This window comes from Mizuhopecten yessoensis, unplaced genomic scaffold, assembly GCF_002113885.1.
Source record: "Mizuhopecten yessoensis strain PY_sf001 unplaced genomic scaffold, ASM211388v2 scaffold5155, whole genome shotgun sequence".
Lineage (NCBI taxonomy): Eukaryota > Metazoa > Mollusca > Bivalvia > Pectinida > Pectinidae > Mizuhopecten > Mizuhopecten yessoensis.
Genome location: NW_018405907.1, coordinates 253,216 through 279,955, shown reverse-complemented (window position 1 = coordinate 279,955; position 26,740 = coordinate 253,216). Strand labels below are relative to the sequence as shown.

At 39.4% G+C, this 26,740-nt stretch overlaps 1 protein-coding gene across 1 annotated transcript; it reads left to right on the top strand.

The window, feature by feature from the left end:
* The first annotated feature begins 2,128 nt into the window (after positions 1-2,128).
* Positions 2,129-24,753, top strand: LOC110450316. Its single transcript, XM_021497782.1, has 8 exons — positions 2,129-2,281; positions 3,133-3,317; positions 4,127-4,225; positions 5,363-5,437; positions 5,728-5,817; positions 14,777-14,886; positions 23,488-23,676; positions 24,491-24,753. Exons 2-8 carry the CDS (start codon positions 3,225-3,227, stop codon positions 24,693-24,695), a joined length of 861 nt encoding a protein of 286 aa, XP_021353457.1. The 5' UTR covers positions 2,129-2,281; positions 3,133-3,224; the 3' UTR covers positions 24,696-24,753.
* Positions 24,754-26,740: the final 1,987 nt, after the last annotated feature.

Below are 26,740 nucleotides of genomic sequence, written 5' to 3'. Positions count from 1 at the left end.
GATCCTAAACACGAGCGAACACGGCGTGACTACTACCAGAAATTTTGATTGCTAAATAAAAGTTGTAATAAAGGCAACTAATGTGGTTCCCTATGTTTCAATCAAGCGACTAATGTGGTACTCTATGTTTCAATCGGGCGACTAATGTGGTACTCTATGTTTCTATCAGGCGACTAATGTGGTACCCTACGTCTCAATCAGGCGACTAATGTGGTACCCTATGTTTCAATCAATGAAGACACCAAAATTGATCTGCTGCCACAAACCCAACGTTTTAAAACTCTTGTATAATCAATATACAACATTTGATGCACATCAAAAGAAATAGCCCGATTTTCCTCTGGCCCTGATATAGATATGTCAAAATGTTTAAGTCTGGTGCTAGGGCCAGAGGAAACTCGGGCTACAAAAGAATATGTCAGTCGCATAACGATTAAACTGACTAGCTTTCGTAATCTTCAAAATACAGGTAACAGCCTAGCTATCGGTAATTTTTTTTTACCTGAGACCAATCAAATACCCACCTGCATGCCTTGGAGTATCGAGTATGCGCTCTATCTAGCTAGAATACGCTTCTTCAAAACGCTTTACAGTACACTACAATTAATATTGTCAGTATAAACGTATAGCCCGATGATACATGGATACCTCTCTTAATTTGTGTTAGAGGTGCATTTTGTTTCGTTTTGCAGTGTTTACAATGCCATCTCACTTGTATTCTACAACATAGACACTGAAACACCCACCCGAGTGAATTACATGTATATACTCCACTTGGGTTGTTAAAATTATGTGGGCAGTAGAACATCCAATGCCACGACGAATTGGAGAATCGAGCCCCGGCCGCTCACGTAGAAGGTGGAAGTGCTACCTGACTCGTGTATTTACCCCTTCTTTGCCACATTGATATACAAATGTATCGTTGTCTATTTTAATACATCTGCCGTTTACCCGTCGTCAACAGTGTGGGTCTGTATGCCCTGATAAACAATCCAATATGTGGCTGTGTAATTCATATCCTACTACTTTCGAAGAGCTCTCTAGGTCAGTACTCACGACTCACTTTGGTGTTTAGTTTAGAGAGGTTGCATTGGCACATATAAAAGCATCTTGGATACATTGATTATCTGGCTAAAACAGCAGAGAATACCCCAAATACACTAAAGAATGTCCCGTTTGTGTCAAGGCCGACTAATTGTATATTTTGAATTGACGGCGTACAGTATTGCCAACTGCATAAAGGATCGCGTCCCTAAGTATTTAACTTATAAATATACCTTATTTACTCCACCGTCCTTTCTATTTAAAATTTAATTCAATAATTCGTTTCGTGTATAAAAAGTCAATAGGACGTGAATGGAGTAAGGTAGTATGTTGATTTTATTTCTCGATGGATTATGATCCAGTAGTCAATGTTTGTATGGCGGACTACCACAACATAGGCGCCGACACGACTACATACGGGTTTGGAGTGACACCCAGCTAACAAGCTTGCCTTAGGATACACCAACCTCGATATCCAGGGGTTACGCTAGCAAACGTGAGTGAAGCCCCTGGATATCTAGGATGAGGATACATGTATGTAGGACTCAATATTACTAAGGCCCCCAAACACTTTTGGTAACCTATTTCCTATTTTTTCCGCTCAAAGGTTTTCGGAAATTCAATCATAAACTACAGGCCGGATACTAACGAAACTTTACCCGAGCACTGCTATGTATTTTACATGTGGATATTACATTTCCTTTTCCCGGTCGGGCATCAAAAGCCACTGTGGCCTCTAATATGCCGACAAAGTTACGTATTGAAAATCGGTGTACGTCAAGGTTATGCTATTTGTCCCGCTACTTTGTACAGTATTTAATTAAAATAATGCTCTGTAATTTATGACAGCATCAGTAGCTTTGAGGACTCTGTAACATTCTCCGTTACAATAAGAACTTGCCTGTACCCGTTTCAGTAAAAGATAAAAAAAATATATATATATAAATCTTCTGATACAGATCTTGGTCTTGTCTGTAGTACTTCATAAATCCCAATCGGTATACACTCGTCTAAATATAATGTATGTGTGACGATGCCAGGGTGTGTTGTTTGGTGTTGACATTGTGGTCCGGAGACTGGGTACTGTTTGCCGCCAAGGTTAAGTGTGACAACCACTACCTAAAGTGATACATAGCTAACCACGTGTGCAGTAGTAACACAAGTCTGATACATGTTAGTGAATTAATAGTGTTTTCTTCAACCGACATTTTGACGAAGCACTTCCTTCATGTTTATGGTAAGTCTACGTAAATATTTTTCAAATGAAATTAGGATCCGATTTTAATCTGCATTTTAATTTTCACCAATCGTTTTGGTAGTGAATGATTTCACTAAGATTAACGTGTTTTCTTATGTTTGAAATAGTTTGATTAAATGTTTCCAATCTTTATTTTAACAAATTTACACTTTTAACATCTTAAACTATGCTCTTTTCTTCACACATGATATGGACGAATTCGGTGATACCAAGATGATATTTGTTTTTATAAATCCCGGAAATGAATATTGCTGTTCGAATTCCCACGTACTTTATGATGCCATGTTTACTTAAAACCAGAAATACTATGTAGACACAGTAAAATCAGGTTATTGTTGAGAATATAATCTTCCATAGACACGACGTTGTAGCATTCTTACTTACCACAGTTATCTACCCTCGTTATCAGAAGACGAGGGCTTATACTGCCTTATACTGATCAGTTTATGGAAAATCATGATTTATTCGGTGGTACATGAAGTCTTTCATTGTAGAATTTATCTATTCTACTGGTTTTTTCGTAGATTACCACATTTTTCGTTTTCATCCCAAAAGTATGGAATCATTCCTAACACGTGTCACGTGCAGTGGGTGGATTCTAGACAGACTGTGTTGACAAATTTATCACTCTCAAAAACGATAATTTATTTCTCCATACTTAAGCTACATGTATCTTAATGGCGCTTCATATACGCGTCATTAATTCTTGCCGAAGATTATTCTGTATAGCATTCAAGTTATACAATAGGCATTGTGTATACTGGTCGTGTGTTACAAAAAGGTCTTCAACACATTTCCTACTCTCGTATGTTTGACATATTACTTTGCAGAGCACGCGTATGTTTCCTTGCTGTAAACTTTGTCCCGGAAACACTATGGTCTTGAACTTCAACCTTTGATTGCTGACCTTTGACCTATCGTGATGCCGGTGTATCGGCGCTCAGCGACGGAGGTCGGGCTTCAGAGACGCAAGGATGCCAAGGCCAAGGTCATCGTACAGTTTATCAGGTCCAAGGTGAGGCTCACCTTACATATCTGTCAATAGTTGGAAAATATAAATGACTATAACTCTACTGACAAAAATGCAGATTTTGAATCCGACTCACAGTATCAATTTTATAAGTAGTTTCGAACATGGGTGGAAAGTAAATCTGCAATGAAGCTAACACTATTTTTAATCATATGGTCTGTGGATTATTTTGTTCACCTTTGGTTGAATCATTGACTTTAATTATTCTTCACATCCCAGTTGCTATTTGTTCGGGACGTTTGTTACAGGATAATCCGTGTATCACATCTGTATTATTGGTCAGACTTATATATCTATACTACATTTGTCCGAATCACTGTTATGCCTCACTGCAAATTTGACATAATACATAATATATTCTTACAACTATGAAAAGAAATATTTCCATAAATAGAATATAATTTGAATTGAAAGACTTAAAAATTGCAAACGCTTTCAAGCGTAAAATACGCTCGTGCTCAAGTGAGACTCAAACTTAATAGAAAAGTTCGAAAACGGTTGGCTTTTAAGAAAGGGTAGGTATGTTGTTTGATGAATGTGATCACTACAAACGTTACATTAACATTGAATCGGCATTGCAAACGTTTCATGGACATTGATTTTCTCTAAACTTTCACTGTAAATAAATCACGACTTTTGACTAATCGCGTAGGGGAGCGGCGACATAATGAGTAGAACTGCTGATAACCATTCTTATCACCTCTGAAGGAAACATACCTATGGTCGGGGTATATACCTGTCTACACAGGTAGATACACTCGTACTCAGGTGACGAAATCGTGTGTGTGTTTCAGCCTGTCCATAAGTGTTCGTATAAACCCGACCACAGGGGCTGGCTCGGCCCCGTGAAAACCACACCCTCCAAGTGGGCCAAGGCAAGAGGCGCGGTCATTGTAAGTACATGTATTATAAGCTTTTTACTAGTATGACCATTGTACCCTTCCAAGGGGAGAGGTAGAGATTTGTAAACAAAGGTATTCCTTAAATCAAAGTTATTTACAACATTAGAAAAAAAGTTTCATCAAATTACGCTAATAATTCGTGTTGGTCTCTTAATGGGGTAGGAAACCGTAGTAACCGGAGAAACCCCATGTATTGTTTCAGGGTGATGTAACTAATGAAGCCCCACTCTCTCATCCCCACCCCCTCTGTTACACTCCACACAAAGATATATTTATACCGTAACTGTTAATCTTACAATAGTGATATCAGACAGTTTTAAGCCTTTCAATATAGGATTATATATCCCTATACAAATGTATATTTATACCGTAACTGTCAATCTTACAATAGTGATATCAGACAGTTTAAAGCCTTTCAATATAGGATTATATATCCCTATACAAATATATATTTATACCGTAACTGTTAATCTGACAATAGTGATATCAGACAGTTTTAAGCCTTTCAATGTAGGATTATATATCCCTATACAAATGTATATTTATACCGTAACTGTTAATCTGACAATAGTGATATCAGACAGTTTTAAGCCTTTCAATATACGATTAATATCCCTATACAAATGTATATTTATACCGTAACTGTCAATCTTACAATAGTGATATCAGACAGTTTTAAGCCTTTCAATATAGGATTAATATCCCTATACAAATGTATATTTATACCGTAACTGTTAATCTTACAATAGTGATATCAGACCGTTTTAAGCCTTTCAATATAGGATTATAAATCCCTATACAAATGTATATTACCATACAAGACGTTTTAGTAGCTGAAACTAATTGTTTGTTTTCACTGCTCAAATCGAGGAACTGAAACAAGAATGTTTTTTGAATATTTTGACATGATGTATATTCAATTCAATTCAAAAAATGTATTGCTCATTTATAGTTACATGGTAACTTGAAGGCAAATTACAAAAAAAATATATACAAAGAAACTGCAATAGTGAACAATATATAAACTTACACGGAATCCAGGTCCACATAATTCTGGAGGTACGATCGTTATTACAAATATGTCACCCCCAACTCTACATTTCTTCGTCTCTGTCTCCATCCTGACAGGCGTTCGGACTCAAAGCTGGTAACTATCGTCCAACCATTGATGTGGCATCTTTAGTCAAAGCGACAAACAGGAGGGTACGTTTGCTTAACTTGAGTTCCTGTCATCCTTACTTATACGAAAATCTAGTTTATTCTATAAATGGAAGAACAGTAAGCTAAATATAGGTATAAATTTCATTACAATTCGACAAGATGTTTCGTCAATTGAGTTTAAATGTAAAAGCTAAGCTGCAGCAGGGACAGTATACGTCCCTGGCTACAGACACTCTTATAATTTATCTCATCAGAGTGATGCTGCTGTTTAATATAAATTGTCGGTTTTGTGAGTAAAGGGAGGTGACTCGTGGTTGCCTGAATATTTTCAGCATATAGCGTGCTCAGGACAAACGGGAATCAGGCACACGGCTGACACAATGACGTCACACGGGGACGTTGTTCCGGTGGAAAATCCACAGGTAGGTCTAGCGAGTTACAGGCCAACCATGGGATATTGTCCTACTAACAAACTATCATTGGATTGTTCAATTAAATTTATCTTCATTTTTAACCATTTGATAAAAACACGCCCTCCGGAATTCTATCCGGAAAAATGGTAATCGCAATCTCTTAATTATTCACGAAGGAGCGTTTTACGGAAAGTCCGAATTAAATTTTCAAATGGATCTTAATGCAAAAACTTAAGTACTTTTCAAAATGATGTTAATTTAATAACGGTCCCGTGTTTCGAGAAACTTTTTCTGGTAAATTTATTCACATTAACACTGGCAGATCTGCATTTCATCAGTCCACGCGGTACTATCAATATGATCAGATGCGTATGTTACCCCTAAGCTCTTACATATACCGATCTCTATTCTGGATGTAAAAAAAACACAAACATTTGTTCAGTGACTCAAAATGGCTTTTAAACTTAGTGAGATTTTCTATAGGAATTCTTATCCTTCAAAAAGTGTAATAAAACATTTTACATTGAATCACGTTTTGTCACATACCATAGTTACACCATAAAACGGAAACGGTTACACTTTACTTTACCCGTAAACTGTAATTTCTTTGGTTTACACGTAAACGGGTGTACTCTGATATTTTTCACCACAAATCGAGATCACTGTCACCGGTTATTGTGCGACTCATTAACAGCTCGTTCTAGTGTGACCTCAGCGCATACTATACCGCGTGTGCGATGTGACACTTTTCATTGGTTACTAACCGTATAGAATTTGGCGACAGACCATGCGCGTATGCGTCTTATTTTCCAACAGATCGTACACGTGCAACGCTCTTCCAAAATCTTTTCCCGCAGATGTTAAACAAATGTATCAAGGTTAAATAGACAAAATAGAATAACTGCCCACAGGCCAGAAATGATAGAAACGCACAGCTAGTGAAACAAAGACATTCAGACATCACGTGCGTGACTATGGTTAGCGCGCGCGAAAGAACAGTTTAATTTAAATAATTAGATTATCTAGGTCAGCCCTGCTTATCATGGGTGTATGGACACTTAGACAGACGCAGCCTATACTTTAATTACATTTTACTTGGTAGAATAGATTTTTCATCATATTTATGTTTTTATATTATGATGGACGATATACTTTATCGAAAATTATGGACCGTGCAAGGTAGCGTACCATCCTGATTTCTGCAAGGTAGCATACATCCTTAACTCTAATACAACCAACATGTGTAATGTGTAAGGTAGCAATTACATGTTTATCTTTGAACAGATGTCACAGATGTGATGTGGGAGGTAGTACATACCCCAAGTCGATATCAGAAAGATCGTATTGTACAGGCAGGAACGATATAAGTGATAACGATTAATGTAAAAGTTAAGATCACGAAGAGAAACTCTAACAGCGGTTGTGCTAGCAGGAAGGGTAGCGATGAAAGACAACATACAATCTACAAGTGAAATAAAGATTGAACATGATTTCAGGAAGTCCCAAAAGAAATAGTTATAAATCAACTTAACTTGCCGAGTTCAAGATGTGTTCCACAACAGCTGTATTCTAAAACCGTGCTATATAGAAATGCTAAGATCGAAAGACATGTGGAATATGATTTATGAAAAAAAGAAACTTAAGCTGCATGTTGTACAATGTACATCCATGTATAAATGTATATGCAAATCTTTGGAAGACGGAGATAGTGTATGTCTACAAGAAAGCCTGGTTAAAATTCTTTAAATATAATATCTATTATAACTAGATTTGATCACGTTATTTACTCGAGGTTGTTGTGAATGTCAGCTCTGTTATTTGGACCCAGCAACACCAAACCCCAGTACACACAGTGATAGTTCTGGGGCAATGGTGAATGACAGCTCTGTTATTTGGACACAGTACACCAAACAACAGTAGGTACGATGATGGTTACACAGGCAATGGTGATTGACAGCTCTGTTTATTGGACCGAGCAACACCTAAGTCCAGGACGGACAATGACTCATAATATTGTAGACAAACTGGTCAAGGGGGTTGAGTTTTCTGTTATTTTTTTCTTGAGTTATTTCCCTTTGTACAGTTGGACGAAGGTATTTTGACAATTCTTTAAGAAATCATCTGTCCTTTTATCTATTTATGTGCACTATAATGCTATGACCTTGAAACGTTCATTATATCATCCTTAGATCGTGCTCTTTTAGTTATGATAAAAAATACCATTTTTGAGATTTTCATTTTTTGACCTATATTTGACCCCATAGCGAGGCTTTGAACTTAACATATTCTCTGATAACTTGTCATGGAAAAAAGTAAGCCCAGGTTAGATCTATAAGAAGTATGAAGCGTTTATGCAGTACACAAATGCTTTCGAAGTTATGGTCGTTCGAAAAACATTTAATAACCTATATTTTTCGAATTGTGACCTTGACCTTTGACATTATGATCATGAATTTGTTCGCATACCATGTGTTCGTTGTCCTCTAATACAAACTGAAATATGAACGTTATATCTTTATTCGTTCTTGAGATAGAGTGTCCACAAGATATTTCGAAATAAGAATAAGAAATTTAAAGAAAAAACATAACAATATCAATAGGTATTTCCATCCGTGAACATTTCATTTCTAGCTGGTCAATATGTGGATGGTGAAATGCATTCGATAAAATCCGGAACAAATATTGTAAAGTATATGAAGGTCGTCCTCTGAGGTGACACGTGATCTTGTCAGATTAATAAAGCATAAATAGAAACAATGGGATGTGAAGTCCTGGTGTCACGAACTTTCTCATTAATGTTCAAAGATGCTTCAAAGATTTTTAATACCCAACTATTGTATGTCAGAGAATCTAACGTAACTTTTCTATATAACTGTTTAATGTAGGAAACACGCTGTTTTAATTGTAGACATGACTGTACATGTATAAACAACTGTATTGCCTAAAGGAAATATAAATTTTCAAGGTTAATTCATGAAAAATAGCCACCCCAGGGCGATTTAAACAAACCTATTTCAGGAAATGTAGAATTTATATTTCCCCTGTCTGAATTTTCACTTGATGATTGATTAACGTCCAATTTTTAAATTTATCAAACCGGTTACTTTGGAGGCTTCGTGGAACATAGCATGTACATTGTAAGGCTCCATGGCATCTGTATGTATCCGACTTGCGGTCAATTCAGTCGCATAAACATGAGCAAGTGCCACAGTTCTATACATGGACTATATTTGCATTCCAAATTGGTAGTTATATGTATTAGATTTGAATGTAAGTATCCCTTCATATTTGCGTCGTGTTTCTCACTGTCATGATCCTGACGTCGGTATGATAACGGGATTCCCGTGTAATACAACCTGATGACGCGATTTGCTTCTTTTAAATGCCATTACTGCAATAATAATATTATGAACGTTGTATTCCGTAAAGCAGCATATTGCCACGGGAAAGATATTTTCGCGATATCGAAGGTCAATAACGTGATCGCGAAAATATTGTCCGCAGGCCGTTTGCGTAATGTCGCCATGAAAAAGCGCGCACGTGGTTACAACGATTCATATACATACATGTAAAGAGAACTTATGCGTGAAGAAAGGTTATTTTACATATCTCATAATTTTGTTTATGATTTGTTTAACAAAATACTGTCATTAACCCTATCCATTTGACTATTTGATATTTTATATACCGAGTGTCCCCTATCTGTGCTAAAACACAACGAAAACTTCCAATGTCTACACCGCGATATTATAATCCGTGTAAATTTTAATATTGGGTCAAAATCGCGAAAATTAAAGGCCCGGTATATAAGTCACTATACAGTATAATGAAGTAATCAACCATTTAACCAATTAATGTATAAGCTATGTAGTAGTTAAACGCGCGTTGGCCTCAAAAGAATTCCCCGTTTTGAGCGGTAGAGTGGAATCTTCCCGGTGTGACATTACATGATGTTGTGTAGTCTACCGCTTGGCAAACATAAAACAACAAGTCACACAGGATATCACTTTCTCGGAAACAGGTGTAAACAGACGGTTTTTGGCAACCCGTAAACAATCCCAATTCCTGTTTTGAATTCCTAACACACCTCGCTGTCGGGACGGGTACAACAAATCTCCAGAATTTGTACCGAACAACAACTTTTCAGTGAATAAATTCTTACATACATTGCACGAGTGTTCCTGTATTTTTTAAACACTATTTAGAACCTGTCTTCATGGTTTAGAAACCGACATCACATACCTCGGCATGCTGTCTGGGTGATTCTGTATACAATCAGCTGGCAATGGTATAACGTAACTCCTCTTTAGCTTTAGTTACGAGGTGTGGCGATGATATAGCTACAAACACATAACATACTACTAATTACTGGGTTAATTAGAAAGTAAGGATATAAATACATCATACCTATGTTGGCACCTGTCTGAAACCTGGCTCCTGTCCTGTCGAGTTGTGTATAGAAACGAAGTATACCTCTGGACCAGAGGGATGGGGTCTATTTATTTGTGACATAAAACCGTATCTTCCTTTTTTATGTTTTTCAAACTACGAACAAAATAAATATAAATAACAAAATATCTGATTCCTTCGTGTTCACAAAGAAGAAATGAGTATTTCTGTTTTTTTTTTCCAGTATTGACTTTTCATGTTATTGGTCAGCTGCTTTGATTTAGCAGCCGAGCAGAGAGACACATTTCTAATGTCTGAAAACCAGTCTTAATTACTATCCTGTGACATATCCTAACTTCCTGTGACATATCCTAACTTCCTGTGACATATCCAAGCTTCCGGTTACATATCCTAACTTCCTGTGACATATCCTGAATTCCTATGACATATCCAAACTTCCAGTTACATATCCTAACTTCCGGTGACATATCCTAACTTCCTGTGATATATCGTAGCTTCCTGTGACATATCCTAACTTCCTGTGACATATCCTAACTTCCTGTAACATATCCTAACTTCCTGTGACATATCCAAGCTTCCGGTTACATATCCCGACTTCCCACTGACAAACCACGACTCTCCAGTAACATGTACTTGTCCTGTCGAATTCTGAGGAACTTTTGCCGGACAGCGTATGTCACGACTTAATTGGAAACTGAAACAGCGTGACGTTATAACGCATTTTTGCCATCAACTCAACTGAAAAAGTTCTTATAATGTGGAATTGAATGTACAATGTAACAATCTTCTAGGGGTGAATGAAGTAACATAATGTTAATTTGGTACTTGTGAAGATTATTTGCTGATTTAGAAGTTATATCTGTTATTTGTGGTGGAGTTACCTCCCTTAAAGCTGGTAAATCAGGAGTTGACCAACAGCATTACAAACAGTAATGTACTTTTTACTATTTAGTGTAGATTGTTTTCCATACTGTCTAGTTGTAACACATTTCATTGCCGTTTGCCATAGTTACATATATTAGGCACAGGCCATATAACTGCATATCAGTTTGAATGGGGATACCTTTTAAGAAAAGGTAGCATACTGCCTTAAGTGCACGTGGACTTGTATTGCACGACAGAGAGTTTGCACTAGAAGTGTGAAACAAACCGACTTCTGAAGTGTTAAAGGAAAAACACTTTCAATAACAAATTAAAACGTAGTTTATGTTTTGATTGCCTTAGGGTGAAAACATTTAATGTATATTAATGAAAAAATAACTAGAGATCACAGGGGCCTACGAATTAAGACACTTTTTGAATTTTACACACTTTTTGCGGATGTGTAGAAATTGTCATTAGACATCTCTACGATTAGACCAACGTTCCCACAACTCAAATTGCACCCTTACTGGTTGTGAATTAGTGATCGTGGAGTAAGAGTTTCGTCGGATGTTTTTATCCCATAAAACGTCTCGTCTAATAATACTAACTCCAGATGATGTACAACAGTACTGCAAACAGAACCTATTGACGGAGAATACCATCGATCGCCTCGGGGAAATGCCGAACTATTTTTTGCTTTTCCAAGATTTTCCCAAATTATCCAACGGGAAATTAGACAAAAAAGGGCTAACAGTAGAATGAGATGTCCATTCGATGATATTTTACCTATATCACCCAAACACACCAGGAGAAGATCCAAAACAGCATACTCGTGTGTCTTAATTATCACGTCCCAGTGCTATGGATAACGACTGTTAGGTTCAGTGTTGTTAACCTTTCCACACTGTGTACGACTTGTGTTTGATACAACATGATAAATAATCATTAATTAAGTGCCCACTTAGGTCGGGTCTGCCGTTCATCACAGACGCAATGCACGTCTGCTTCCTATCAGGAGCAAGGCCGGCACCAGTGTTGTCAGCTTCCATGTAGGTGGCTGGACCGACAGAGTCTGTTAAAAGTCTTTCCGAGTGTGTGGCTTAAGGTTTGGCTCGTTATATTCTGCCATTTTCTTTAATTGATGTCTTACCGAATAAAAAGTTTTGGCAGTGTGATGAACTTTTCAGAGTTCGGCTGCGGACACATGAATACAGACAGAACCATTGCGGACACTATACCGTATATACCTGCACTGTTTGCGATATGATCCCCCATCTATCATACGACCCTTCAGATGGCTGTACACATTTTCTCTTTAATGCCACCATTTGTATTGGAATAAGTAAGACTTTTATTGTATTATGGCATGGCCTTACATGTATCTGTTGATAAGTCGTAAACCCCTCAACAAACCAAAACAGTATCATAGAATCTGAATCATACCACGTGATTTGTAAAATCTTACGACATTTACAATGTAACTAAGTTTACTGTTTTACAGAACACTCACAGAACACCAATGCAATAATATGCAATTTGATAAGATTGAAATGATGTAAGCTAAACTTAAATACGCCTAGTTCGAATTTTCGCCACGTTGGTTTTCTACCGTAAAGCTAACACTAGCATGGAAAAGCGTCCAATTAACTCAGATCAGCTGCCAGCGCATGCTTATCATTAGTGACGTTTATGTAAGGATAAACGACCCGTCTCAGGGATAGGCGTATTGTCTTGTCATTAAGTGTGGGTTATAGACAGTCAAAACCATAAATCTATTAATAGACACTGCGCGTGTGTTAAAGAGGAGTGACGCTTTTGTTTGTAAGTATATCAGTTAGTACTATAAGGTACAAGGGTGTCAGAATACACGACTATGTTTATTAAACGGGATGAAATTGGCATAAAATAGCATTTTTTTTTACATGAAAAAAATCCGTGACCAGCTAATGTGGCATCAATTCCACCGATACTTTCAGTTCAGCTCAAGCTTATTGTTCGTATGTTTGTTTATTAGTTTTATGCTGTATTGAGACAAAGATTTTATGGCATTTTTCGGTAAAATGGTAAATGCGGTCAGCGATCCAGGGAGGCCAGCTTAGAAAGAAAGTGGAAGAGCAAAAGAGAAAGGACAGAGGCCATTATAGGGACTTTTTACGCCACGAAATGCTTTCGTTAGGTCTATTATTGCCCCGAACCATCAGTCTCTCATGAAACAAATAGAATGTCAGCTCCCCGTACCACCGCGAAACGTTAAGGTGGAAACATTTACCCTCCACGACACTAGCTTTCAAAATAATTCTGAAAAGAAACCATAACTTGCTATTTTTTATGAGAAAATAGTAAATATTACAAAAAAATAAACAGTGTTCTAAGAGAAAAAATGTAACAGGGCTAGGCTGGGATTCGAACCCAGGACCTCTGATTACAATGTGGCCGCTCTAACCAACTCAGCTATCCAGATCTCCGATAGCTCCATCACGTAGTTTCAATAGTTGTATTCGAAAGAAAGTTTACGGGAAATATCTGTATGCATGAAAAACTGCTGTGGAGTTTTGTAGCGTTTAGTCAGTAGTGGGACAAGGATCCTTAATATTGAATTCAGGTTCAGGTGTGATAGTGAAGCCAGATATTTGAGCTAAAAAGTGACCTTACTGGTTAGCCCGTTGATTCCCTTGGTCTTTCTGGTTAGCCCGTTGTCTCCTTAGGTCCCTCCGGTTAGCCCGATGTCTAACTAGGATCTTCTGGTTAGCCCAATGTCTCCCCTAGGTTCATCTGATAAGCCCGTTGTCTGCATAGGTTCCTTTGGTTAACCCGTTATCTCCATAAGCTCCTTTGGTTAGCCCGTTGTCTCCATAGACCTTTCTGTGAGCCCATTTTTTCCCGAGGTTTCTCTGGTTAGCCTATTGTCTCATTAGGATCCTCTGAAAGCCAGTTGTCTCCTAAGGCCCTACTGGTTGGCCCGTTATCTCCCTAGGATCCTCTGCTAGCCAGTTGTATCCTGATGCCCTGCTGGTTGGGCCGTCATCTCCCTAGGATCCATTGTACGCCTGTTGTCTCCCGAGGCCCTACTGGTTGGCCCGTTATCTCCCTAGACCTTTCTGTGAGCTCGTTGTCTCCCGAGGCCCTACTGGTTGGCCCGTAATCTCCCTAGGATCCCCTGTTAGCCTGTTGTCTCCCAAGGCCCTACTGGTTTGCCCGTTCTCTCCCTATGATCCTGTGCTAGCCAGTTGTCTCCTGATGCTCTGCTGTTTGGCCCGTTATCACCATAGACCTTTCTGTGAGCTCGTTGTCTCCCGAGGCCCTACTGGTTGGCCCGTTATCTCCCTAGACCTTTCTGTGAGCTCGTTGTCTCCCGAGGCCCTTACGGTTGGCCCGTTATCTCCCTAGGATCCTCTGTAAGCCAGCTGTCTGCCGAGGCCCGGGTAAGCCTGACGTCGGGATAATGTGACAGACTAGCTGTGCATGTACCGTTCTCAAGAGCAGTTCCAAGTCGTATATTTGAGGCATATTAATTTTCTACCAACTACTTTAGAAAATCTGCTTTCATATATGCGCTATGTCGAAAGGAGTGTCAATTATAATCTTTTTTCTTTTCGCTCTTCGAGTTATAGAAATGTGAATCAGGGTAAATACTTGTACAAGTTCACATACAAAATGTATATATTTCCTATGATACATGTTTTCCTTCTCGCAGGTGTTACTACGTGAACCTCCTCGTATAAAAAAGCCTTTCCGTTCAACGGAAGATTCGGGCGAAGGAGCAGTTTGGAAGACTCCAGCGCCCTGCCGACATTTGGAAGACAGGTAAGATTAATGACGACATTTCCTGAGAACGTGCCAACTTCAGATATAAATATACATGTATATTCGTGATATTTTGTATCACTTCAAATATAAAAATGATAAACTAATTAAAAACCTCTGTACCACTGCCAAAACATGGCGATATGAAGTGGTTATTTTTTTATCAGCATGAAAATTGCTCAAATAAACACAATAAACAGGTGTTATGAGAGTAAACAAACCCGGGTCATCTAATCACAAAATAATCGTTCTAACTTCTAGCTTTTAAATCGGCGGTAGTTGCCGGCCCATTCATATACAGAATGAAGTGACTTCAATAGGGGAAGGTTTCCATATGTGTGAGAAACTACGACGAAACTTTGTAGTTGTTTGATGCAATGGAAAAAGGATCCTTGATCAAATTTAAGGTCGAATGAGTGTATTGATAAAAGGAAACAGGAAGTACATCCCTTGGTGACAATCCAATGAAGGGAGACAGTATCACAATTTCCGCATATTCTAATGAGTCTAGAGTTGTGATGAATATTGTAGGTTTATTATTGACAGTACAGTGTGTTCTCTCAGTATTAAAGTATTTCAAAGCAGTCAAGGCATTAATTCATTTTTTATTTTTTTATCAATGAGTCAAATTTGAATTATTTTTGTAGTTATATTGCTTTGAAGTAATGAAAATTTTCTGCCACCAAAAAAATAAAGGTTGTCAGAATTTTAAGGATTTTAAACGGAAATTTATGTAAAAAGGAGTGAATTTTGAAAAAATAAAGAAACACAATTTTAGGCAAAATAATGTCAATAAAAATGATACTAACATAGATTAGTATTGCATTAATGTATATATATTTCATAAATGCTGAAATTGTGTAAAATTAATTATCTGTAAACGATTAAGAATTGACATTTTATAAAAAAAACATATACACATAGTATTTGCATGCAAGAGTTATCGTTCTCCCTACATTGCTATTTCAACGAGGGATGTCCTGTACTTCCTATTTCCGTTTAGCAATACACTCCTATGACCTTAACGCTCAGCCATTTAGGAGTGGGACGACTGGCCCGCCCGGTGTCAGTTTAATGTGACTGGGTGGGATGTCCTGCTGGGTGTCTTCGGCAGTATGTTTCAGTGAGGTAGCACTATAAAGTCGGCATCAGTTCCGCGCTTTCACAAGGAGACGAACACAAACATACCGCAGCCTCCGAAAACACACACGTATATACTACACGCATGCATCTGCACACCGGGGAGGCCGTCCTTAAATGACCATAGCTGTTGATAGGACGTTAAACAATAATAAAACAAACATAACCGTGCAAGTCGGGACAACATCAAACGAATTTGTGTAAGGTGCAGCACGGCCGCCGTAGGAAGGGCGACACGATGACTTATTTATGTTCTAGTCTGTGGCGGATTTATGAGCCGGCGTCAGGTGAAATTTTAGACACTTCCTTCATACTGAAAACATTCCTCCAAATCCCAGACACCCGAAGTGGTTCAGGCCTTTTTAAAGCCCGCCATGTGCAATTATAGAGGATTGTTTTTTTCCCCTATAAAGTGCACGAACATGTATTAAGAAGCAGTGCTAGCCATTTCTATCCAAGAATATCCCCGACACAAGTTGACATCAGACACATGAATGAACGTCCGTGTTTTGAGTTATTTAGAACTGGTTAGTTCAATTTAAGAATTCTATTATTCTACAAAACAAGGATCAGACAAATGTTTTGCCTCCGAGTTATGGAAGGGATGCCGTCACATCCTTTAATAGTACCGGACTTGATAAGACGTTTGTTTGGGGGAATAAAATATCCTGTTGATTTCCACTGGATGTTTTCGCAAGTGGCGACTCATGTGTCCCCCTCGTTTTTTTCTTCTGTCTTCCGCTATTGGGAAATTGAAGAAACCAGAATTGTCATGCGGCCCCCATAACTATATATTTTCTCTTCTTATATTCACGCCCATCAGACATTTCAATGGCGATAAGCAGCACCGGTCATACATTTTGAGAAATCAAAATACGGGGAAAGGTATAAAAAATGAAAATAAAACCCGGAAAAATACATAGGTTACCTTGAACTGACAACGTGTAGTGGGTCGAGTTTTAATGGTGTTTATTTCCAGTTCATTTTGTCTGTATTAATCGTTCACCAAAGTAGGGGAAGCAATGGGTTCTAAAGACGGCATCTGAATCATCAAACAGAAGGCAAAAACACCAATATATCTCTTCTAGCGCAATTGCAGATTGTATAGTCTTTTTTCATGTAATAACTCGATAAAATCTGACTATGTTGATGGGAAGTTTGTCCTCAAATAAACGTTATAGAACCACGTCGATCACCGGAAACACTTTATTCCTACAATGCGCATGACAAATACTCGAACACAATCAGTCGTATTCATAACATGCTGCTCAAACCCGGCAGCTGATACATGAAGCTCTACTTAAAGCACGACGTTGGCAGCTGATACATGAAGCTCTACTTAAAGCACGACATTGGCAGGTGATACATGTAGGTCTACTTAAAGCACGACGTTGACAGGTGATACATGTAGCTCTACTTAAAGCATGACATTGGCAGGTGATACATGTAGCTCTACTTAAAGCACGACATTGGCAGCTGATACATGTAGGTCTACTTAAAGCACGACGTTGACAGGTGATACATGTAGCTTAACTTAAAGCACGACGTTGACAGCTGATACATGTAGTTCTACTTAAAGCACGACGTTGGCAGGTGATACATGTAGCTCTACTTAAAGCATGACATTGGCAGGTGATACATGTAGCTCTACTTAAAGCACGACATTGGCAGCTGATACATGTAGCTCTACTTAAAGCATGACATTGGCAGGTGATACATGTAGCTCTACTTAAAGAACGACATTGGCAGCTGATACATGTAGGTCTACTTAAAGCACGACGTTGACAGGTGATACATGTAGCTTAACTTAAAGCACGACGTTGACAGGTGATACATGTAGTTCTACTTAAAGCACGACGTTGGCAGGTGATACATGTAGCTCTACTTATAGCACGACGTTGGCAGGTGATACATGTAGCTCTACTGAAAGCACGACGTTGACAGCTGATACATGTAGCTCTACTTAAAGCACGACGTTGGCAGCTGTTACATATAGCTCTACTTCACGCACGACGTTGGCAGCTGATACAAGTACATCTACTTAAAGCACGACGTTGGCAGGTGAAACATGTAGCTCTGCTTAAAGCACGACGTTGGCAGATGATACATGTAGCTCTACTTAAAACACGACGTTAGCAGCTGATACATGTAGCTCTACTTAAAGCACGACGTTGACAGGTGATTGCTCTACTTAAAGCAAGACGTTGGCAGCTGAAACAAGCAGATCTACTTAAAGCACGACGTTGGTAGGTGAAACATGTAGCTCTACTTAAAGCACGACGTTGGCAGATGATACAAGTAGCTCTACTTAAAGCACGACGTTGGCAGCTGATACATGTAGCTCTACTTAAAGCACGACGTTGACAGGTGATAAATGTAGCTTAACTTAACGCACGATGTTGACAGCTGATGCATGTAGTTCTAATTAAAGCACGACGTTGGCAAGTGATACATGTAGCTCTACGTTAAACACGACGTTGGCAGCCGATACAAGTAGATATACTTAAAGCCCGCCGTTGGCAGGTGATCCATGTAGCTCTACTTAAAGAATGACATTGGCAGGGGATACATGTAGCTCTCCTTAAAGCACGACATTGGCAGCTGATACATGTAGCCTTACTTAACACACGACGTTGGCAGATGATAGGTGAAACATGTAGCATTACTTAAAGCACGACGTTGGTAGGTGAAACATGTAACTCTACTTAAAGCACGACGTTCACAGGTGATAGCTCTACTAAAAGCACGACGTTGGCAGCTGATCCAAGTACATCTACTTAAAGAACGACGTCCGCAGGTGATACATGTAGCTTAGCTTAAAGCACGACCTTGGCAGGTGATACATGAAGCTCTACTTAAAGCATGACATTGACAGGTGATACATGTAGCTCTCCTTAAAGCACGACGTTGACAGGTGATAGATGTAGCGCTACAGAAAGCACGACGTTGGCAGGCGATACATGTAGCTCTACTTTAAACTCGATGTTGGCAGCTGATACAAGTAGATATACGTAAAGCACGACGTTGGTAGCTGATACAAGTAGATATACGTAAAGCACGACGTTGGCAGGGGATACATGTAGCTCTACTGAAAGCACGACGTTGGCAGGGGATACATGTAGCTCTACTTTAGACACGACGTTGGCAGCTGATACATGTAGTTCTAATTAAAGCACGACGTTGGCAGCTGATTCAAGTAGATATACATAAAGCACGACGTTGGCAGATGATACAAGGTCTACTTAAAGCACGACATTGGCAGCTGATACATGTAGCTCTACTTCACGCACGACGTTGGCAGCTGATACAAGTACATCTACTTAAAGCACGACGTTGGCAGGTGATACATGTAGCTCTACTTAAAGCACGACGTTCGCAGATGATACATGTAGCTCTACTTAAAGCACGACGTTAGCAGCTGATACATGTAGCTCTACTTAAAGCACGACGTTGACAGGTGATAGCTCTACTTAAAGCAAGACGTTGGCAGCTGAAACAAGCAGATCTACTTAAAGCACGACGTTGGTAGGTGAAACATGTAGCTCTACTTAAAGCACGACGTTGGCAGATGATACAAGTAGCTCTACTTGAAGCACGACATTGGCAGCTGATACATGTAGCTCTACTTAAAGTACGACGTTGGCAGGTGATACATGTAGCTCTACTTCACGCACGACGTTGGCAGGTGATAGCTCTACTTAAAACACGACGTTGGCAGCTGATACAAGTAGCTCTACTTGAAGCACGACATTGGCAGCTGATACATGTAGCTCTACTTAAAGCACGACGTTGGCAGGTGATACGTGTAACTCTACTTAAAGCACGACGTTGGCAGGTGATAGCTCTACTTTAAACACGACGTTGGCAGGTGATACATGTAGCTCTGCTTAAAGCACGACGTTGGCAGGTGATACATGTAGCTCTACTTCACGCACGACGTTGGCAGGTGATAGCTCTACTTAAAACACGACGTTGGCAGGTGATACGTGTAGCTCTACTGAAAGGACGACGTTGGCAGGTGATAGCTCTACTTAAAACACGACGTTGGCAGCTGATACAAGTAGCTCTACTTAAAACACGACGTTGGCAGCTGATACAAGTAGCTCTACTTGAAGCACGACATTGGCAGCTGATACATGTAGCTCTACTTAAAACACGACGTTGGCAGGTGATACGTGTAGCTCTACTGAAAGCACGACGTTGGCAGGTGATAGCTCTACTTAAAGCACGACGTTGGCAGCTGATACATGTAGTTCTACTTAAAGGACGACGTCAGCAGGTGATACATGTAGCTCTACTTAAAACACGACGTTGGCAGCTGATACAAGTAGCTCTAATTAAAGCATGACGTTGGCAGATGATACAAGTACATCTACTTAAAGCACGACGTTGGCAGGTGATACATGTAGCTCTACTTAAAGCACGACGTTGGCAGGTGATAAATGAAGATCTACTTAAAGAACGACGTTGGCAGATGATACATGTAGCTCTACTTAAAGCACGACGTTAGCAGCTGTTCATGTAGCTCTACTTAAAGCACGACGTTGACAGGTGATAGCTCTACTTAAAGCACGACGTTGGCAGCTGATACAAGTAGCTCTAATTAAAGCATGACGTTGGCAGATGATACAAGTACATCTACTTAAAGCACGACGTTGGCAGATGATACAAGTAGCTCTACTTAACGCACGACGTTGACAGATGATACATGTAGTTCTACTTAAAGCACGACGTTGACAGGTGATAGCTCTACTTAAAGCACGACGTTGGCAGCTGATACAAGTAGCTCTACTTAAAGCACGACGTTGGCAGCTGATACAAGTAGCTCTACTTAAAACACGACGTTGGCAGCTGATACATGTAGCTCTACTTAAAACACGACGTTGGCAGCTGATACATGTAGCTCTACTTAAAACACGACGTTGGCAGCTGATACATGTAGCTCTACTTAAAACACGACGTTGGCAGCTGATACATGTAGCTCTACTTTAAACACGACGTTGGCAGCTGATACAAACAGATCTACTTAAAGCACGACGTTGGCAGCTGATACAAGTAGCTCTACTTAAAACACGACGTTGGCAGCTGATACAAGTAGCTCTACTTAAAACACGACGTTGGCAGCTGATACATGTAGCTCTACTTAAAACACGACGTTGGCAGCTGATACATGTAGCTCTACTTAAAACACGACGTTGGCAGCTGATACATGTAGCTCTACTTTAAACACGACGTTGGCAGCTGATACAAACAGATCTACTTAAAGCACGACGTTGGCAGCTGATACAAGTAGCTCTACTTAAAACACGACGTTGGCAGCTGATACAAGTAGCTCTACTTAAAACACGACGTTGGCAGCTGATACATGTAGCTCTACTTAAAACACGACGTTGGCAGCTGATACATGTAGCTCTACTTTAAACACGACGTTGGCAGCTGATACAAACAGATCTACTTAAAGCACGACGTTGGCAGCTGATACAAGTAGCTCTACTTAAAACACGACGTTGGCAGCTGATACAAGTAGCTCTACTTAAAACACGACGTTGGCAGCTGATACATGTAGCTCTACTTTAAACACGACGTTGGCAGCTGATACAAGTAGATATACTTAAAGCACGACGTTGGCAGGTGATACATGTAGCTCTACTTAAAGCACGACGTTGGCAGCTGATACATGTAGCTCTACTTAAAGCACGACGTTCACAGGTGATAGCTCTACTTAAAGCACGACGTTGGCAGCTGATACAAGCAGATCTACTTAAAGCACGACGTTGGCAGGTGAAACATGTAGCTCTATTTAAAGCACGACGTTGACAGGTGATATATGTAGCTCTGCTTAAAGCACAACGTTGGCAGCTGATACATGTAGCTCTACTTAAAGCACGACATTGGCAGGTGATACATGTAGCTCTACTTCAAGCATGACGTTGGCAGGTGATACATGTAACTCTACTTAAAGCACGACGTTGACAGGTGATACATGTAGCTCTACTTAAAGCACGATATTGGCAGCTGATACATGTAGCTCAACTTAAAGCACGACGTTGGCAGGTGATACATGTAGCTCTACTGAAAGCACGACGTTGACTGGTGATAGCTCTACTTAAAGCACGACGTTGGCAGATGATACATGTAGCTCTACTTAAAGCCAACGTTGGCAGGTAATGCATGTAGCTCTACTTAAAGCACGACGTTGGCAGATGATACGTGTAGCTCTACTTAAAGCACGACGTCAGCAGGTGATACATGTAGCTCTACTTAACGCACGACGTTGACAGGCGATACATGCAGCTCTACTTAAAGCACGACGTTGGCAGCTGATACAAGTAGCTCTACTTGAAGCACGACGTTGGCAGGTGATACATGTAGCTCTACTTAACGCACGACGTTGAAAGATGATACATGTAGCTCTACTTAAAGCACGACATTGGCAGGTGATACATATAGCTCTACTTAACGCACGACGTTGACAGATGATACATGGAGCTCTACTTAAAGCACGACGTTATCAGGTGATACATGTAGCTCTACTGACAGCACGACGTTGGCAGGTGATACATGTAGCTCTACTTAACGCACGACGTTGACAGATGATACATGTAGCTCTACTTAAAGCACGACGTTATCAGGTGATACATGTAGCTCTACTGAAAGCACGACGTTGGCAGGTGATACATGTAGCTCTACTTAAAGCACGACGTAAGCAGGTGATACATGTAGTTCTACTTAAAGCACGACGTTATCAGGTGATACATGTAGCTCTACTGAAAGCACGACGTTGGCAGGTGATACATGTAGCTCTACTTAAAGCACGACGTAAGCAGGTGATACATGTAGTTCTACTTAAAGCACGACGTTGGCAGGTGATACATGTAGCTCTACTTAAAGCACGACGTTGGCAGATGACACATGTAGCTCTACTTAAAGCACGACGTTGGCAGATGATACATGTAGCTCTACTTATAGCACGACGTTGGCAGGTGATACATGTAGCTCTACTTAAAGCACGAGGTTGACAGGTGAAACATGTAGCTCTACTTAAAGCACGACGTTAGCAGATGCGGAATAAGAATATGTATAATAACATTAACTTTGTGCGATGTATTTGTTTTTTGTTTATGAAATCAAACATACAGCGCATGTGCATTGGTTCATGCTTCGACATCAGTAATGTTTTCTTTTATTATTACTCAAGTTAAGAGTTCTTCATTTTTAGTTGTACTTAAGCTTTGTTAGAAAGAACTTTTGGTTAAGGAAACCAGAAAAGACAAACAAAAAACAAAAACAAATCTAAAAATAAACGACCAGTTGAAAAAAACCTTAAAGGAAATATTGAAGTATATAATATTTTAAGTGTTTCGTTTTAAATGTTTAAGCTTGAATTATTATTTATTTACAATACTGGAGCCAGTATTAGAGGTTAATTAAATTACACGATTTTGTTTCGTTTTGTTATAGATCAAAGGTGTTTTTGTTTGACCGCCCTATACCGACTGAACCAGAAAAGTTGGTTTCCGCTGTGGGAAGTCACCAAGCCGAATACATGAAGAAGGTTCTTGCGGAAAAAGAGCGCGAATTTCAACTGTTACAGCGGCAGTTGATTAGGTGTAACGACGATAACGTAAAACTTATCCAGGAGCTGGACGGGTAAGACATTAACATTTATCATACCTCTGGTGAAAACCCTGTAATCTGATTGGTCGAGACAAATTGTTCATCACGCACTGCCACATTCGCTTTAACATTGAGTCAATGGAAGGGTGCTTCCCAACGCCCTAGCAACGGGTGACAGTGTGTGTGACAGTGCAAAATAGTGATCGCGCAAAGAAGATGCGCGTACGGTTCAGTCGTCATGGTTTTTAATATGATTATGTATTTACAATTAACCTCTTATTATTTGAAACGTCAAACTAATTGTCATTTGGAATTCCATGTCATGTTTTCACGAGGTGAATAATTATAGAAATTTTTCAATATGTCATTAGTTCTGTGAAGCCTGATCATACCTCCACCCAATGTATTCAAAAAGTAAACGGTGCCGTGGTATGACGTAGTATATATTTAATTCTTTTTTACAGATGACATTATGACAACATGAATATTCGTTTCCTGAGATCATTATGTCCTATGAGGGTTAACAAATTTCCTTGGATTAAATTCCATAAAATATTTAAACAGTTCAGGTTCCTTCTTTAGTCTCACAGTGGAAAAATATTATTTTATTATGTATACAATCATTCAAAACGGATTGACATAAATGTCAAGACATCTTTCCTCAGTGAGAAGGAGGTCTGTTCTAAGATAATGTTTCTAGTATTTGAAAGACAAATCTGAGGAATTAACAAAAGTTTCTTTTCTGAAACCCGATTTTGAGCCTCTGTGTTAAACCCGATTTTGAAATTTGCTTAAAACTGCTTACCGGATATGAGGATTACTGAACGTTCCGTTTCTAATTTTATAGATTCAAAGGAAAGAATTATGCAGATATGTCAAGAGAGAATACTATATTACGTGCAAACAACAGTCGGCTGCTGAAGGAAAATGTGGTTTTGCGCGGGAATGTCAGAAAAGATGGAAATACTGTACTGCAAAACCTCTCTAGAAAAGAGATCCTTGACGCCAAATACGCACATCGGGTCCAGAGTGTCAAACCTATTTTACATTGACCGAATCATATTAACTCTGTTGGCTGTTAATTTATTAAAGCATGTTTAGTCTCTTGCAGTTGTGTATTTATGGACATTGAGATAGTAATCATTTCTGGAGAAGGAAGAGAAGTACCGATTATCTCTGTTCAGTTTAATTCCCAGAAGTGATATTGACCGCATGAATACAGGAAAGGTTCCACACACATTGACATTGATGGCGGTGATGTCGTTAAAGCTGAGAATAAAAGCAAGAACCATCAATGCGATTTAATGAAAACAAAAAAGCTGCATTCTTTATGGAGACACCATCTCGAAAACAGGAAGTCGGTTATTCTTACATAGAGACACCTTATGGTACAAAGGAAAAGGAACAATGAAACATTTATACAAAGATACACCCTCTGTTAAATAGGAAGTCTGTTATTTTTACACAGACACACCATATGGCACAAAGGAAAAGGAAAATTGGAACATTTCTACACATATACACCCTCAGTTAAACAGGAAGTCTATCATTCCTTCACAGAGACACCTTATGGTACACAGGAAGTCGACCATTTCTACACATACACACCCTCTGTTAAACAGGAAGTCTATCATTCCTGCACAGAGACACCTTATGGTACACAGGAAGTCGACCATTTCTACACATACACACCCTCTGTTAAACAGGANACACCCTCTGTTAAACAGGAAGTTGGTAGTTCTTACACAGAAACACCTTATGGTAGACAGGAAGTCGACCATTTCTACACATACACACCCTCTATTAAACAGGAAGTCTATCATTACTGCACAGAGACACCTTATGTTACACAGGAAGTCGACCATTTCTACACATATACACCCTCTGTTAAACGGGAAGTTGGTAGTTCTTACACAGAAACACCTTATGGTAGACAGGAAGTCGACCATTTCTACACATACACACCCTCTATTAAACAGGAAGTCTATCATTACTGCACAGAGACACCTTATGTTACACAGGAAGTCGACCATTTCTACACATATACACCCTCTGGTAAACAGGAAGTCTATCATTACTGCACAGAGACACCTTATGGTACACAGGAAGTCGACCATTTCTACACATACACACCCTCTGTTAAACTCTGTTAAACAGGAAGTCTATCATTCCTTCACAGAGACACCTTATGGTACACAGGAAGCCGACCATTTCTACACATACACACCCTCTGTGAAACAGGAAGTCTATCATTACTGCACAGAGACACCTTATGGTACACTGGGAGTCGAACATTTCTACACATACACACCCTCTGGTAAACAGCATTTCTACACATACACACCCTCTATTAAACAGGAAGTCTATCATTCCTGCACAGAGACACCTTATGGTACACAGGAAGCCGACCATTTCTACACATACACACCCTCTGTTAAACAGGAAGACTATCATTACTGCACAGAGACACTTTATGGTACACAGAAAGTCGACCATTTCTACACAGACACACCCTCTGTTAAACAGGAAGTCTATCATTACTGCACAGAGACACTTTATGGTACACAGAAAGTCGACCATTTCTACACATACACACCCTCTGTTAAACAGGAAGTCTATCATTACTGCACAGAGACACCTTATGGTACACAGGAGGTCGACGATTTCTACACATACACACCCTCTGTTAAACAGGAAGTCTATCATTCCTGCACAGAGACACCTTATGGTACACTGGTTGTCGAACATTTCTACACCCTCTGTTAAACAGAAAATTGGTAGTTCTTACACAGCGACACCTTATATTACACTGAGAGTCGAACATTTCTACACATACACACCCTCTGTTAAACAGGAAGTTGGTAGTTCTTACACAGAAACACCTTATGGTACACAGGAAGTCGACCATTTCTACACATACACACCCTCTGGTAAACAGGAAGTCTATCATTCCTGCACAGAGACACCTTATGGTACACAGGAAGTCGACCATTGCTACACATACACATCCTATGTTAAACAGGAAGTCTATCATTCCTGCACAGAGACACCTAATGTTACACTGGGAGTCGAACATTTCTACACATACACACCCTCT